This window comes from Elephantulus edwardii, unplaced genomic scaffold, assembly GCF_000299155.1.
Source record: "Elephantulus edwardii isolate Elephantulus edwardi_28Jun2011 unplaced genomic scaffold, EleEdw1.0 scaffold00298, whole genome shotgun sequence".
NCBI classification, from domain to species: domain Eukaryota; kingdom Metazoa; phylum Chordata; class Mammalia; order Macroscelidea; family Macroscelididae; genus Elephantulus; species Elephantulus edwardii.
This window is the reverse complement of record NW_006400048.1, coordinates 1,996,370-2,014,032: the sequence shown is the minus strand read 5'-3', so window position 1 is coordinate 2,014,032 and position 17,663 is coordinate 1,996,370. Positions and strand designations below refer to the sequence as shown.

Genomic DNA, 17,663 nt, shown 5'->3' with positions numbered 1-17,663 from the left:
TGGTACCGGCAGTCAGAAAATAAGGACATGCATTGCACTGGCAAAGTCTGCAATTAGAAACCTCTACACATTATTGAGAAATAATGACATCAGTTTGAGGACTAAGGTGCTTCTGATTCAAGCCATGGTCTTTCCTACTACTTGCTGTGCATCTGAGAGCTGGATGGTGAATAAGCATGACAGAAGAATCGATGCCTTTGAGCTGTTTTGCTGGAGAAGCTCATGGACTGCCAGAACAGCAAACAGCTTTGTCTTGGAGAGGATGCAGCAAGAGTGCTCTTTGGAGGCAAAGGTGAGGCTTCGCATCACATACTTCAGGCATTTTGCTTGGAGGGGTTAGTCCTTGGAGAGGGACATGATGCTCAGAAAGGTGGAGAGTCGGCGAAGGAGAGGTGAGGAAATTCCTCGACTAGGAGGATTTATATGGTGACTGCTTCAGTGGGCTTCGATGTGTCAAAGTGTGAGGAGGACACAAGATAGGACTGGGTTCATATCTGTTCAGAGGGTTGCTATGGGTCATACTCAAGCTCTGGTGACCTAGTGGTAAGAAGCTGCTCTGCAATTCAAAAAGGTGTGTGGTTTGAATCTTAAGCTGCTCCATAAAAGGATGGACAGTCTTCTCTCATGCAATTTATTGCCTCTGAAAACATGCTGGAGAGTTAGATATGAGTTGGTTTCAACTTGACGGTACACAAGAACAACACCAACCCAGCTTCTGTGGAGCTTTGGTGGCCTATTGTAGGGTCCTTTACTCTTAACTCTTAAGACAGATGCACAGTCTCCTTCTGTACAGTTTACAGGCTTTATAAGTCTACTGAAGGATCAGCCGTGAATCATTTCCAACTGAGCAGCATATCACAACAACTCAGTGTATGGAAAGGCTTTTGACTGTGTGCATCGTAACAGATTATGGCTAACATTGAAAAGAATGGAAATCCCGGAGCACTTAATTACACTTGTGCAAAACCTATACCTAGACCAAGAAACTGTTGTCTGAACAGAGCAAGGGTTTAAAAGAAGGAACAAAGTGTATCTAGATATATCTTTTCTCCATACCGATACAGTCTGTATGAAGAGCAAATAATTTTAGAAGCTGGACTTTATGAAGATGAAATGTGGCATCAGGATAAGAGGAAGACTTACCAACAACTTAAATGCAGATGACAGAGCCTTTCTTGCTAAAAGCGAGGAGGACTTGATGCTTGCTACAGAAGATCAAAGACTATAGCTTTCAATATGGGTTACTTCTCAACACCAAGAAAACAGAAATCCTCTCCATTCATCTTACTTGCATCCACAGTTCAACACCCCATGGCACTAGGAGTAAGGTATTCAAAAGACATACTGCATTGAGAAAGTCTGCTGTCAGGGATCTCCTAAAATTCTGAAAAATAACAATGTCAGTTTGAAGACTAAGGTGAACTTAATCCAAACCATAATCTTTTTAATTGCTGTGCATCTGAGAGTTGGACATGACTAAGGATTACAGAAGAAGATCTGATAGTTTTGAGTTGTAGTGTTGGAGTAGAATACTGACTATCCATTGAGTTGCCAAAAGAGTATACAAATATATCTTAGAAAGTTCAGCCAGGGTGCTCCTTAGAGGTAAAGATAGTAAAACTTCATCTCAAATGCTTTGGGCATGTTGTGAGGAGGGACCATTCCTTGGAAAAAGGCATTATTCTTTAGCAATGGACTCAGGTCTGTCAGGGAAGATATAGATGGCACAGGCTAGAGCAAGATTCAGATCTGTTATTCATAGGGTCACTGAACTGTACTTGACTCAGTGGTACCTAAGAACAACCACCACCACCCAATTTGATTCAGAGGTCTGGTGGCATAGTCTGTAGAGAGTTGTATCACTAATCCTCTTCGGTGGTTCACATCCAAAAGTGTCTCCAAGACAGGATAGGCAGTTTCCTCCCTTGCCACTTATAACCTTCTGAAAAACCTACTGGAGGAATAGTTAGGAATGGGTTCTGAGTTTGAGTTGACCTAATCCTGTGTGCAGTGACAGTGTCAGTTTGAATTTATCCAATCCTGTGTGTCACTGTAGTATGATAGTATAATGTAATACTTCACATAGGTTATTTCCTTAGGTGCAGTGTTACTTGAGGTCTGAGTAAGTTTACATTTCATAACTATTTAAAAAAATCCATCAGATATTAATCACCTAATTGTATTTTTAAAGGGGATGAACTGTTTTGTATCAGTGGATCCTAGAAAGGCTATGAAAAGGCTGTGGTTCTTATGAGAATAGAGGTACAGAGTGTAGACTTTTTGAAGAAAAGGAATCAGTGATGACATTTCTGCTGAGAAGAGATTGCTAAATGACTATATGAGGATAAATTGAGGATTTCTGGAAAGGTAAAATAAAGGAAAATAATTGATTAGTTCACAATAATTGATTCTGTTCACATAGATTAGCCTCTTTCCCCATACTATTGTTGTTGTTGTTGTTATGTGCCCTAGAGTTAGCTGCGACTCCTAGCAACCCTATGTACAGCAGCCCTAAACCCTGCAGTATCCTGTGCCAATCTTACTGTCTCTGATACACCTACCTCCATTAGTCCAGTCACTGAATCAGTCCATTTCATCGAGGGTATTCCTGTTCTGTGCTGTCCCTCCACCCTCCCAAGCATGATGCCCCTCTCCAAAGACTGATACCACCTTCCAAAATGTCCAGAGTATGTCAGATGAAGCTTCAGAATCCATGCGTCTAAGGAGTAGCCTGGTTTCATCCTCTTCAGGACAAACTTGTTTGTTCTCTTAGCAGTCCATGGTATATTCAGTACTCTTTTCCAGCACCACAACTCAAAGACTTCTATTCTCCTATCATCCCTAGTCATTTTCCAGCTTTCTGATGCATAGCAAGTAATTGCAAAGACCATGGCTTGTATCAGGCACACCTTAGTCTCCAGAGTGGCATCGTTGCTCTTCAGTACTTTGGAGAGGTCTCTGACAGTATACTTTCCAGTGCATTTCATCTTTTAATTTCCTGGCTGCTGGTATTAAGAGTGCTGATTGTAGAGCCAAGTAAACTGAAGCTATTAACAAACTCAATCTCTTCCCCATCTATCATGATGCTGCCAATTGGCCCAGTGGTGAGAATCTTGTTTTCTTGATGTTGACCTTCAATCCATATTGAAGGCCTTAGTCCTTGACCTTCTGCAGCAAGTGTTTCAGGTCCTCCTCAGTTTCAGCAAGCAGGGTTGTGTCATCTGCAAAATGCAGATTGTTGATGAGTCTACCTCCATTCCTGATGCCACACTTCTCATAGAGCCCAGCCTCCTGGATGATCTGTTACACGTATAGATTAAAAAGATGTGGAGATAGGATACATCCTTGACGTACACTCTTCCCAGTTTTGAACCATGCTGTGTTTTCTTGCACTACTCTGATGACTGCCTCTTGGTCCAAGTATAGGTTTTGCATAAGCACAAGTGTTCTGGAATTCCCGTTCTTCTCAGAGTCAGCCACAGTTTTTTGTGATCTACACAGTCAAATGCCTTTGCATAATCAAACACAGCCAAGACCCATCTGACATTAGCTATAATATCCCTAGTACCTCTTCTAATGACCTCTTCTGAACTATTATGTCTTTATTCAGTTTTCAAAATTAGGAATATGAAAGTGATTAATAGATAAGATTAACTTTTTTTGTGGGAGCAATTAGAATCTAAAATTGAGTTCCCAAGCTGTATTGTTCATCACCATCACCTGAAGAGTTTTTAAAATAACATTATGAGGGTCCATTCCACTGAGGTTACAACTGGAGAAATTGCATTATCTTTTAACAAATTTCTAAGTATGAGACTGATGCTCCTAATCTGGAGCCCCCATTTTTGAGAGCCGCCATATTTCATTTTGACTTAAGAGAGTTACAGAAAAGACACCATACAATCAAACCACAGGAGAATGCAAGACTTGACTCCTGCCTGTGGAAAACAGGAAGGGACCTTGTCACCCTTGGTTTCCTTGCTTTTAGGCCCTGGGCTTCCAGCTCAGGGAACCTGATTGCCAACAACCTACTCTTAGTACCAATTAGTGTTGTATGTGTACTTCTTTCTGATCCATATGTCTTTTAGCTTGTTCTTTGTTTTCTCTCTAATGTGGACAGTTTTCTGACATAACTTACTTGTTTATGTTGTCTGTTTCTTCTCCCTAGAATAGAAATTTAGTGAAGCAAGCAAATTTGTTTAAATATGTATCCCAAGTGCCTCGAACATGCATATAGCTTTAGTGTTATAGTTTCTGTAGCAGTTTTTACTAATTGAGAAAATATCTAATTAGTTTAGTGTTTTAATTCTGCCATTTAAACTTTTTTTTAAAGTTTTAAGTATTAAATAGGTCCTTCATTTTTAACAGATCAGACAGATGGATAAATAGATCCTTCATTTTTAGCAGATCAGAGAGATGCAAAAATTTCCCATGACACCCTCCCTTCTCTAGTCTTTGTCCAAAGGTAAGTCATTTTTATTAAGTCCCTGAGTTGGGTAAATGGTTAGTGTGCTTGAGTGCCGTTGGAGAGATGAGAAGTTCATGTTTATCTAGGGGTGCCTTGGATAAAAGAGTTTAAAATCTACTTTAGGAAAAATCTGCCATGGAAAACTTTTTAGAGCACAATTCTGTTTTAGATATATGGGCTTTCCGGGGAGTTGTAGTCAGCTGCTAGCAGCTAGTGTTTTAATTATTCTTTGAAGTTACCAGGTATTGTATAGTCTTGTAGACAATAATAAAAGTTATGTTTACATGCATTAATAATCATCTGTAAAAAGTGAAGTGTAAATGGACTTTGTGTAGTATCCTGTAGATTCCTGATTTATTTACTATGTCTTAGAGATCTTCTCATGTCAGTATAAGGTAGTTCAACCTTGTACATTTTAACTATTAAATTTTAGAAAAAAATACATTATTCTTAATCCTGTGGTTTCCCTGTTGATGGTCATTTAGGTTGTAAATTACTCTTGGGAATATGGAAAAATTTATAATAATTAATTTAGACTTTTTAATGCGAAAGTTGGCAATAGGGAAAAAGGATCAGTAGTTGGAAAACATGGATTTGGTGACAGAAAGGCTGGAGATAGAATGATAGAATTCTGCACATTCAATGATTTGTTCATTTCAAATACCTTTTATAAGAAACACAAACAGGCTATACACTTGGATTTCACCTGATGGTATGCATAAGAGTCAAATCGATGACATCTGTGGAAAGAATCACTGGGGAAGCACAATATCAGCTATGAAAACCAGGACAGGTGCTGATTATGGAACAGACCACCATCTACTCATAGGCAAGTTCAAGCTGAAGTTGAAGAAAATGAAATAAAATCCGTAGGATTTGTCAATCCCAGCTGAATTTCAAAACCATCTCAGGAACAGGTTTGAGACCTTAAAAACCAATGAGGGAAGACCAAGTGAGCTGTCGGAGGATATCAAGAATATTGTCCATGAAGAATGCAAAAGGTCATTCCAAAGGCAGAAGAGAAAGAAAAGACCAAGTTGGATGTCACATGAGACTCTGAACATTGGATTGGAGCACCGAGAAGTCAAAGCTAAAGGAAGAAATCAAGAAATTAAGGAGCCCAAGAGAAAGTTTCAAAGGACATCTTGGAAGACATTAAGGTATTATAATGAAATGTGCAAAGAGCTGGAGCAGAAAAATAAAAAACTTGCTCAGCATTTCTTAAGCTGAAGGACTTGAAAATCACCTTCAAGCTATGAGTGGCAATACTTAAGGATGCTTTGGGCAGAATGTTAAATGATCCAAGAAGCATTAAAAGAAGATGGAAAGAGTATACAGAGTCACTGTACCAAAAAGAAATGGCTGACACAGAAGAATTCATGAAACAACGTATGAGCACTAGCCTGTGGTGATGAAGGAAGAAGCTCAAGCTGCTCAAAAAGAATTGGCAAAAAATAAGGTTCCAGGAATTGACATATTTCAGCAAACAGACACTGCCCTATATGTGCTCACTTAAGTTGTGCCAAGAAGTCTGGAGGACAGCCACCTGACCAACTTATTGGAAAAGATCAGTATTTGTTCCCATTCCAAAGAAAGGTGATATGACAGAGTGTGGAAGTTACCGAGCAATATCATTAATATCACATGCATGCAAGATTCTGGTGAAAATTATTCAAACACGACTGGAGCAAAATGTCAACAGAGAACTGCCAGATGTGCACACTGGGTTTAGAAAAGGCTGTGATACTAGGGATATTATAGCTAATGTCAGATGGATCTTGGCTGAAAGCAGAGAGTATCAGAGATATGTCTATCTGTGTTGCATTGACTATGCAAAGGCTTTGACTGTGTGGATCACAACAAACTGGCTAACTCAGAAGAATGGGAATCCCAGATCACTTGATTGTGCTTATGTGAAACCTGTGCTTGAACTAAGAGGCAGTCGTCAGAACAGAGGAAGGAGACATTTTATTGGTTCAAAATCAGTAAGGGTTTCCACCAGAGATGTAGTCTGTTTCCCTGCCTTCTCAGTCTATATGCAGAACAGATCATCCAGATGCTCAGCTGTATGAGGGGGAATGTGGCATCAGGATTGGAGGAAGACTCATCAACAGCCTGCATTATGCAGATGACACAACCTGCTTGCTGAAACTGAGGAGGACCTGAAACACTTGCTGCAGAAGGTCAAGGACTAAGGCCTTCAATATGGATTGAAGGTCAACATCAAGAAAACAAGATTCTCACCACTGGGCCAATTGGCAGCATCATGATAGATGGGGAAGAGATTGAGTTTGTTAATAGCTTCAGTTTACTTGGCTCTACAATCAGCACTCTTAATACCAGCAGCCAGGAAATTAAAAGATGAATTGCATTGGAAAGTCTGCTGTCAGAGACCTCTCCAAAGTACTGAAGAGCAACGATGCCACTCTGGAGACTAAAGTGTGCCTGATACAGGCCATGGTCTTTGCAATTACTTGCTATGCATCAGAAAGCTGGACAGTGACTAGGAGTGATAGAGAATTGATGCCTTTGAGCTGTAGTCCTGGAGAAGAGTGTTGAATGTACCATGGACTGCTAGGAGAACAAACAGGTTTGTTCTAGAGAGAACTGAAACTGGGCTGCTCCTTGGAGGCATGGATTCTGAAGTTTCATCTGCCATACTTTGGACATGTTACAAGGAGGGACCTGTCCCCTTGGAGAGGGACATCATGTTTTGGAGGTTGGTGGGACAGCACAAGAGAGGAAGACCCTTGATGAGATGGATCAATTAGTAACTGGGGTAATGGAGGTAGGTGTGTCAGACAATAAGATGGGCACAGGACAGAGCAGGTCTTAGGGCTCTTGTACGTTGAGTTTCTTTGAGTTGCAGGTGACTCGGCAGCACATAATAGCAACAACAAAAATAAAAAACCACTACCATTGAGTTTATTTTCACTCAGAGCTCTGTACTTAAATAATTTTCTAGGGTAAAAACGTCTTTCATTGTTGTCAAGTCAAAACCAGCTTATGGCTGACCCTCTAGCAGGTTTTTCAGAGACTGTAAATTACACTGGAGAAGATTGCCCATATTCCTCCTTCAAAACGGCTGTAACTTTCTACACTTGAGGCCACTTCCTCTTTTTTGAGTAGCACTCTAAAGATAAAATGCCAGTTGAAAGATTTATTTGATATTTTAATGGATTAAATAAAGTTTTCTCAAAGGCAGTCTTTATTTGCATTCCAACCAGTACACTAGGTATTTAAAACAAAATTTTGTTAAGGCTATTGTCTAAAGAGGGATAAATTGGACATGGGGGCACAGTGTCATTAGTGTCTTTCTGAAAAGACTAGGTGTAAGAACAACACAGCACCTCACCACCCCAGAACAGAAAGCAGATATAGAACCCCTAGCCCAATCCCATGGTGCCTGTAGAACCCCACCAACAGCAATAAGTTTGATTATTCATTGTTAACTCACAGTTCTGGTATTGAGAACGGGGTTTAATACAAAGTGCGTAGGGGAGGCAAAGAGTATCTTACAATACAAGGCCAGGATTTAATCCAAGTTCCAAGACACAGTTCCTAAATTAGTTCAGGATCTGGTTTTAGTTCAGTAAAATCCAAAACATCAGCAAGGTTTGCCTTAGAGCAGTTATAAGTAAGCTCACAGCAATGCCACAGTCCTCTCCACCACCATCACCAGGGTTCTTGCTCTCATCATGGTCTTGCCCCAGTCTCCCTCAAGCCTTACCACAAGTGTTGCTTGCCTCATGTCTTGCTACCCAGTGTGAAGCATTCTTTTTCTTCTCCTAGTCCTTTTGCTGTTGATGATTTGCAAGGTCATGCTGATTTGTAAGACTGTGTATCTGAGGTTAAGAGAGAGAGCTAATTGTAATGGCTAAAAAAAGCCAACTTCTAGGCTAACACTACAGCTGCAGAGAAATGAGAAACTTGGTTTTTTATTATTTGTTTTCCCTTGATTTGTCTAGCTTTTTATTTCATTATCAGTATGTTTCTCTGGTGTGAATTGTTTGTATTTTTCCTTTAATTATTTGACTCTTTTATTTGTTGTACCTTCAGGATGATTATACCATGATCTACAATAAAAATGTTCAGCATTTATTGTTTATAATATTAATTTTTTACATAGTTGAAGCTTTCAATTTTTCTCTTTACAAATTCTTTGTAAACTATTGCTTAGTATTTTCATTTGTTTGAAGTTTAGAATATAAACCTCTGTGGGATTTGTATTTTCAAGTGGTATCCATGAGAGATTTAACTTTTCCCAGATGGTTAGCAATTTGCATCAGCATCACGTATTAAAATTCTTTTTAATTAGTTTAACTTTCTTTCTGAATGCATGCCGTTAGAATCCACCAGCTGCTCTGCAGAAGGATAGGCAGTTACTGCTGGAGGGTCAGCTGTGGATCCATTCCAACTCGATCACACTGAACAACAATAGACTGATAATTATAAAACAATTTTAAAGAGTTATAGTATTGTTTCATTATCTTGTGAATCTCCCTTGTTTTTATTTTTCCAGTATAATTTTTTCTGTATTTTTTTAAATTTTTGCACATTTTTCTCAACACTCTTTAAAAATACTCTTTGGGTTCTATTAACATTGAATCATATTTATAGCTGAGAGCTATAGTATTTTCTTATGATCAGATTGTTCAAAATGAAAAAATAAATTTAACATTCTTACATAAATACTCTTTTGACTTAACAGGCTATTTGAAAAATGTCATTTAGGTTTGGATTAGCTTTGCATCAGATTTATAGTTGAGACCTAGACGACTGCTATGTGGTCAAAGTGCCAGAAGAGTTTAAATTAAAGCAATGGATTAGAAATTTCAGGCAAAACCAGACTATTTCCCTTTGTTATTATACTGATATCAGCCTCTTTCCTTTTGATAATTTACTTTTTTTTGTGAGAGCAGTGGAGTATGGTAACAAATTCTTTTCCCAAGTTTTCTAATGACTCAGGCTATGCAAAATATTAAATGAGTAGTTTGATGGACAACTGGCCTTTAATTTATGCTTTTCTTCTTCCAGCTCTTGAAATGTTTCACAATAAATGATAAAATTAATAATGTGTTCACAGTGTTTCATAGCTTTTTGCTTTTAAGGCTAATTATCTACGAATATCAGACCATCAGGGTTTCTGTATTATTTTTCATTATATGATTGACAAAACTTTGAGCGTTATAGACAGTAATGTACTAGATTATTAGACTTAAGATAGAAAGGAAATGAAAAAAATAGGAAATGTGATTATTTCACACATGAGGCTTTAAAACCTATTATATGTATTTTTTACGATATATATAAAAATAAAATATATATATCTATATATGTCTATATCTATATCTATATCTATATCTATATCTATATCTATATCTATATCTATATCTATGTATCACTTTATTTATGTCCTTAGATTCCAGAAAGTTTATATGCATAGAATATTATACCAGGTGGGAATTTGGGTACGCTTACTGGTTTAAATATAGTCTATGGGGTCTTTGTTGTATTTGCAGATTTGGTCTTTTTGAAGCCATGTCTGCTATTGAAATGATGGATCCCAAGATGGATGCTGGCATGATTGGAAATCAGGTTAATCGAAAAGTTCTCAATTTTGAACAAGCTATCAAGGTAGTTACCATTTCGTTTTTGTATTTTATTTTGTGCCATTTAGTATGTTAAACATTTGTACTTAATAAAAATCAAACTATTAACTTATGGTTAAGTGATTTGCAAGTATATTTTTATTAATCATTATCAGTTATTATTGAAAAGAGAAAAATATTTGAGGTATTCATAAAACACTTGCTCTAAATTTGTATATATGTTTCTTTTTCAGGTAAAGCATTTGTACATATGTAAAGATAATTGGCTTAGAGATTAAATTTAATGCATTTATAATTTACTTCATAACAGTGATTGAAAAATTCATTCACACTTGCTGAAGAGCATAATGCTACATTTTTATGAGTAAAGAAAAGTTGCTAAGTATAGAGATACTATAAGGAGAATTTGCAAGTAGTATATTCCCACACCTTAGTGTACACTGACTTTTCCTTTATGAACATGGTTCCAAAGACCAGTTTTGTGAAAATTGGCAGTCGTGAAAACAAAGCCTTAAAAGATGGCAAAATAAGGATGTCTCCATCATTGCAAAATTATCTGCTATTACATTGCTGCCAGACCACTGAGAGTCATGCCTCAATCAAGTTGATACAACCTTAACCATTAAAGCTTAATTTTTGTCTCACATGTTGGATAGTGCAATGGTTGACAAATAAGGACTAGGTATAGAGGAGCCCTGGTGTTGTTGCAGCTAAGTACTTGGCTTCTAAGAAGGCAGCAGTTTGTACCCATCAACTGCTCTGAGGTAAAATGATAAACCAGTCTCCTGCCAAAAAGATTGACAACCTTGTTCTCTTTGCTGTTCTGTTCTGCCTTACAGGGTTATTGTCAGTTGGAGCCAACTCATAGGTAGTTGGATTAATCATTTTAAGGGAAATGTTTGGAAAATGTTTATTTTTTTTCTTTGCAACTTCATTTTATTAAAATTATGTTTATTAATTTATTATAAAGTTACGTGTATTTTTGTTTAAAGTTTGTTTTACAAATACTAGTTGATTTTACTTTTTATGTAATGACACATTTTAGACACATTTTTAATTTATTAGGTATCTATTTAAAATACATTGGTTTTAGAAATACAGAGTTAATTTGGTGTTTTAGTTTTATCATAGGATGTGGTACAGTTTCCTAGAATTATACTTTTAAATATTTCATCTTTGAAAATGAAAACTTTTTTAAAAAAAAGAAAAGGAAAATATTGCTGTATATAGTAATTTTACATTTGCTTATGTGCCTTCTTTCCCCCTTTCTCTTTAGGATGACACCATTAAAATTAAAGAACTTACCTTGCCTGAATTGATAGGGGTAATGGATACATGTTTTTGTTGTTTGGTAAGTGATAAAAATAAGATTTGATGCATTTTAAATATATAGCTTACTTGAATCTTTAAATTTAACATATATACCAAATTGTTGACAACCAATCTGGGTAATCCTTGGAAAGTGAGTCTAAAATTGTTAGGCTAATCTGGGCCATGGAAGACAACAATTTGTTTCCTTGATTTTAGAGTGTGATTTGCTAAGTATAGGAAATATGGAAATAATATTCTTTTTATAAAATAGTATTCTTTTTATTCTCCCAGGGAAGCAAACCTGGACTTAGATTCCTTGAAAGCATGGAATGGAAACATAGGGAATGCTAGATTGGCTTTTGGAGAGATAGTATTTTTCCTTATCCAGAAGAAATTGTGTAAACTTCCTTGTTCTGCCCTGGAGAGACGGTAGTTATTTCTGTGAATAATTTGCTTCCCTAGACAGTATTACTTAGTTGTAGAACGATTCTAATTTGTACTTCTTTTTTTCCATGCTTACCTCTGACCATCCTTTTCAAATTTGACGTTAAATCATCATTCTTAGAATTATAACTAATTAATTTCTGTATTTAGTAAATATCCTGAGTATTTTTATTGACATATCAAGCAAGTAAAATTAAGCACATTTCCAATTTGTTTATTTAGTGAATGTGGGACGTATTTAATTTTAAGTGTTTTACATGTATGTTATTTATTTAGGTCTCACGTCAGTTCTCTTGGGTATCAGGTATCATCTTACCTGAGTTACTGGAGCAAATGCAGAATCTTTATCCTAGCTCTCTGCCTCCAAAAGCTGTGACATTATATAGTTGTTATTATATGCCGTCAAATTGCCTGTGACCCATAGCAACCCTATACAGCAGCTCTAAAGCCTACCCTGTCATGAGCCAGTCTCACTGATTCTGACACACCAACCCTCATTGCCTAGTTACTGTGTACATTTATCTCAGCCAGAGTTGTCTTCTCCTGAACTGTCCCTCCACCCTTCTGAGCATAATGTCCTTCTCCAAGGGATGGATCCCTCCTGCCCAAAGTGTGGAAGACAGAGCTTCACAATCCTAGCCTTCAAGGAGAAACTTGGTTTCACCCTCTCCAAGACAGACCTTTTTGTTTTCTTGGCAGTAAATGTTATGTTTAAGACTCTTCTCCAGCACCACAAATCAAAGGCATCAATTCTGTCATCCTTAGTCAATGTCCAGCTCTCTGATGCATAGCAAGTAATTGCGAAGACCATGGCTTGACTTAGGCACACTTTATTCTTTAGACTAACATTGTTGCTTTTTAGTACTCGGGAGAGGTCCTTGACAGCAGATTTTTCTAGTGCAATTTGTCTTTTGATTTCCTGACTGCTGGTGCCAAGAGTGTTGTTTATGGAGCTCTAGTCACACAGTACATTATGCATTGTCCTGCTAACCCAAAGGCCAACAGTTCGATTTCACCAGTTCCTTCTCTAAAGGTTTACAGTCTCAGAAACCCAATGAAGAGTCTCTCTGAGTCAGAGTCACCTCATTGAGATTGGGTTTGGTTTAGTAGGTTCATCTTGGTCTAGACTCTGCTAAGCATCATGGATAGAATAAGGGTATTTGATTGGTTTGCCATTTGAACATTTCATTAGTGAGCTCTTTTTCCCATTGCTCTTGAGTCTGAACTACTAGCTAAACCTCCAGCAGGTTTACAGAAACTGTATATCAGTCACAAAAATAAGAGGTTTCCCATTTTCCTCCCGTGAAATAGCTGCTGGATTAAAATCACCTGCTTTTGAGTTGGCAGCATAACTTTTTACCCACTAAGAGCTTCCTATTAAAGTGATTGTTGTGATGTGCTGTCATGTTGGGACCAAACCATAGTTGACCTTCCAGTGGGTTTTCAGACGCTGTAAATTACACAGGAGGAGATTGCCCATCCTTCTGTCATATAGTAGCCTTTGAGATTGTAGTGCAGTTTCAATCTGGTTAAGTCAGATGAAGTTTCTGAAGCAAGGCAAGAAAATCATGCAATCTTGTTTGTTGAAGGGAGAGAGAACTTGAAGCATTTACTGATGATGGTCCAAGTATACATCCCTCAATATACATTATACCTCAAATTAAGAAAAAAAGCAAAAAGCATCATGATAAATGGACTAAAGGTATGAAAATTGTCAAGAATTTAATTTTGTTAATTTATAGTTCATGCCCATAAAGGCAGCCCTGAAGAAATCAGATCTTGTGTATTGCTTTAGACACCTCTGCAAAAGGCCTTTTAAAGGACTAAATAAAGATGTTACATTGAGGGCTAATATGTGCCTCACCTAGCCATGGTCTGTTGCTTCATGTCTGTGTGAGAGCCAAATGATGGAATAAGGAAGATTTTAGAATTGAGGTCTTTGAATTACTGTATGGTTGAAGAATATTGAATATATGTCATAATCTTAAAGAAGAAGGAACAAATTTCTCCTTTGAAGCAAGGATTGCATCATGCTATGGCTGTGTCATCAGGAGACTAGTCACTGAAGAATGATATCATGCTTGTTAAAGTAGAAGGGAAGTGAGAATAAAAGCTTTAGTGAGATGGATTGACATGGAGACTACAACAGTAGCGTCAAACAAGGAAGTGATTTTAAGAAATTGCAGGACTCCCCAGTACTTTATTCTGTACATAGGGTTGCTGTGAGTTGAAAATAATTGAATGGCACCCAGCATCAGTAACAATCTTCATGGAAACAGACACCATACTTTCCTCCTACAGAACAGCTTGTAGCTTCATACTTCTGAACTTTTTAAAGCTGTTAGCTTTAACTACTGTGTCATTTGGACTTCTGGCTGGTGGAATAAGGAGAAATATGGAAGGTTCTTGGAGACAGTAAATATAACAATTTTGAGAAAATGTTAATACTATTAAAATGGTTCTATGATAAACAGAGAAGAGAGAAACTAAAAATTTAGAAAGGAAGTGATGCTAGCATGTTGCTAGAATGGTTGGGATGATGTTAATTTGAGGACTAAGGTTGCCTGATGGAGAACATGGTCTTTTTAAATCACTGTGCTGCCGAGAGCTGGGCAGGGAATAAGGGTGACAAGAAAAATTGATGCTTTTAAACTGTGGTTTTGGACATGAGTACTGAACATTCAACTCATGGACAAACAGGTCTTGGATAAGGTTAAGCAAGAGTGCTCCTCAGAAGCAAGGGTGATAAAGTGTCATCTCACATACTTTGGGCAGGTTGCTAGAAAAGGCTATTCCATGGAGAAAGGACTTCATGCTCGTAAATGTGAGGGGATGACGAAGAGGAACACCCTCAACCAGGTGGATTAACGCAGTGACTGTAGCTAAGGATTCATCAGAGATTGTGAGGTTGGCACAGGATAGGACAGAGTTCAGATCTTTTGTTTATAGGGTTGCAGTCTGGCACCTGACAACAGCAGATGCACTACTTAGATATAGTAATTACTCAGTTTTGGATTTTATTGGTATTTTCAGCTTTTAGCACATCATAAGTAGCAAGCCTGTGGTAGCTATTCAGTGAAACAGAGTTGAATTGTCTTTGTTTTGAATTTTTTTTTTTAAATAGGTTGGGAGAGATTGAATGCTTTAGGATAGGCTTTTGATTGTTGTGATGTGCTGTCGAGTTCACTATGACTCAAAGTGACTCTTTGAACAATATCTCTGAACCCTACCCTATCTTTAGCCATTGTTACCGACTCTGATGTACCTGACCCCATTGCCATTAGTCACTGTGTCAATCTATTTCATCCAGGGTCAATTTGTCCTGTGCTGGCCCTCCTGGCAATATGCCCAAACTATGTGAGACAGATTTTCACAAACCTTGGCTTCAAGGAGCAACCTGGTTTCATCCTCTTTAGGGCAGATCTCTGTTCTCTTGGCAGTCCATGACATGTTAAATACTCTTCTCTAGCACCACAACTCAAAGACAAGTAATTGAGAAGCTTATGCCCTCTATCAGGTGCACCTTAGTCTCTACACTGATAATCATGACATCATTGTTCTTCAGTACTCTGGAGAGGTCCATCCCTGATAGCCGACTTTCCCAGAGTAACTCGTCTTTTGATTGCCTGACTACTCCTGCCAAGAGTGTTGATTGTGGATCCAAGCAAAATGAAGTTGTTAAGAACATCAATTTCTTCTCCATCTATCATGATAATGCCATTGCTATGGTGGTGGTTGTTGTGTACTGTTAGAGTCAGAACCGACCCATAGCTGACCCTCCAGTGAATTTTCAGAGGCAGTTAATCTCATGAAAAGAGATTGCCCATTCTTCTGCGGAGTAGTTGGTGGCCTCGAACTGCGTGCCTTCAGAATTGCAGTGCAGCTTCTTGTGAAAACTGATCTGGCATGATAGAGCCTTGGTTAACCACTGGAACTTTTGCCCTGAGTTCATCTTTAAAACTTAAAACAGGCGAGGAGAAGGGTGCAACAATGAATGAATGGAATTCCAATGTCTCTGTAGATGTTCATTAAAATGAAAAAGAAATAAAATAATGGGGGGAAAAAACAAACAAAAAATTTAAACAAAAAATGTCCCTTGAAGTGTTCTTAAAACCAAAGTTACTTAGTTTATCTCTGGAGCTCTGATGGCCTAGTGGGTAAAGAGTTGTGCTACCAACCTAAAGGCAAACAGTTTAAATCCACCAGTTAGTTGCTCCATAAGAAGAAGATAAGCAGTCTCTTCTTCATGCATTTACAGCTTTAGGCAACTCACTGGGTATTCAACTATGAGTTGGTACCCACTCAACAGCACACAAAAGCAATAGTAGAGTGTCTGCCTTGAGTAATTTTCCTTATCCTTCCCCTCCACTTCCATCCCTAGAAACATCAAAGAATATGTCATTCCATTTGTATGTTGTTGAGTACGATAGAGTCGGAAGCCACTTACAGCTGACCCTCCAGCTGGTTTTCAGAGGCAATTAATCACACTGGGGGGAGATTGTCTATCTTTCTCCCACGAAGAAGCTGGTGTATACTTGAATTTTTTTATAATGATAGACTTCTCATAATAATTGTCCATTTGTGTCTACCTCATTTCACTCAGCATGAGATCCTCTGTCTTCAACCATGTTTGCTCAGATTCTGTGTTATTCTTTAGCATTATGTAGTTTTCATAGTGTGTATGTACCAGAGTTTATTTTTCCATTCTCTGCTGCAGAGCTCTTAGGTTGTTTTCATTTCTTTGCTATGATGTTACAGTAAGCATACTTGTTTTTGTCTCAGCTCTTAAATCTTTGGGAAGCGTAGAGAAGCCAAAGCACAAGGAAGAATTCAAGATGCTAAAGAGCTGAACAGAAGATTCCAAAAGGCTGCTTGGAATGACAAAGCAAAATACTACAATGAAATGTGCGAGGAGCTAGAGTCAGAAAAACAAAAGGGCCAAACTCGCTGAGCATTTCTTAAGCTGAAGGACTTGAAAATCACCTTCAAGCTATGAGTGGCAATACTTAAGGATGCTTTGGGCAGAATGTTAAATGATCCAAGAAGCATTAAAAGAAGATGGAAAGAGTATACAGAGTCACTGTACCAAAAAGAAATGGCTGACACAGAAGAATTCATGAAACAACGTATGAGCACTAGCCTGTGGTGATGAAGGAAGAAGCTCAAGCTGCTCAAAAAGAATTGGCAAAAAATAAGGTTCCAGGAATTGACATATTTCAGCAAACAGACACTGCCCTATATGTGCTCACTTAAGTTGTGCCAAGAAGTCTGGAGGACAGCCACCTGACCAACTTATTGGAAAAGATCAGTATTTGTTCCCATTCCAAAGAAAGGTGATATGACAGAGTGTGGAAGTTACCGAGCAATATCATTAATATCACATGCATGCAAGATTCTGGTGAAAATTATTCAAACACGACTGGAGCAAAATGTCAACAGAGAACTGCCAGATGTGCACACTGGGTTTAGAAAAGGCTGTGATACTAGGGATATTATAGCTAATGTCAGATGGATCTTGGCTGAAAGCAGAGAGTATCAGAGATATGTCTATCTGTGTTGCATTGACTATGCAAAGGCTTTGACTGTGTGGATCACAACAAACTGGCTAACTCAGAAGAATGGGAATCCCAGATCACTTGATTGTGCTTATGTGAAACCTGTGCTTGAACTAAGAGGCAGTCGTCAGAACAGAGGAAGGAGACATTTTATTGGTTCAAAATCAGTAAGGGTTTCCACCAGAGATGTAGTCTGTTTCCCTGCCTTCTCAGTCTATATGCAGAACAGATCATCCAGATGCTCAGCTGTATGAGGGGGAATGTGGCATCAGG

At 38.0% G+C, this 17,663-nt stretch overlaps 1 protein-coding gene across 1 annotated transcript in view; it reads left to right on the top strand.

The window, feature by feature from the left end:
* The window catches only part of LOC102857926 (N-alpha-acetyltransferase 35, NatC auxiliary subunit-like), a 210,682-nt gene that overhangs the window by 46,262 nt on the left and 146,757 nt on the right, over positions 1 to 17,663 (top strand). Inside the window, exons 3-4 of the mRNA XM_006900868.1 lie at positions 9,991 to 10,105; positions 11,357 to 11,431. Coding sequence (XP_006900930.1) covers positions 9,991 to 10,105; positions 11,357 to 11,431 — 190 coding nt within the window. The remainder of the gene's footprint in view (positions 1 to 9,990; positions 10,106 to 11,356; positions 11,432 to 17,663) is intronic.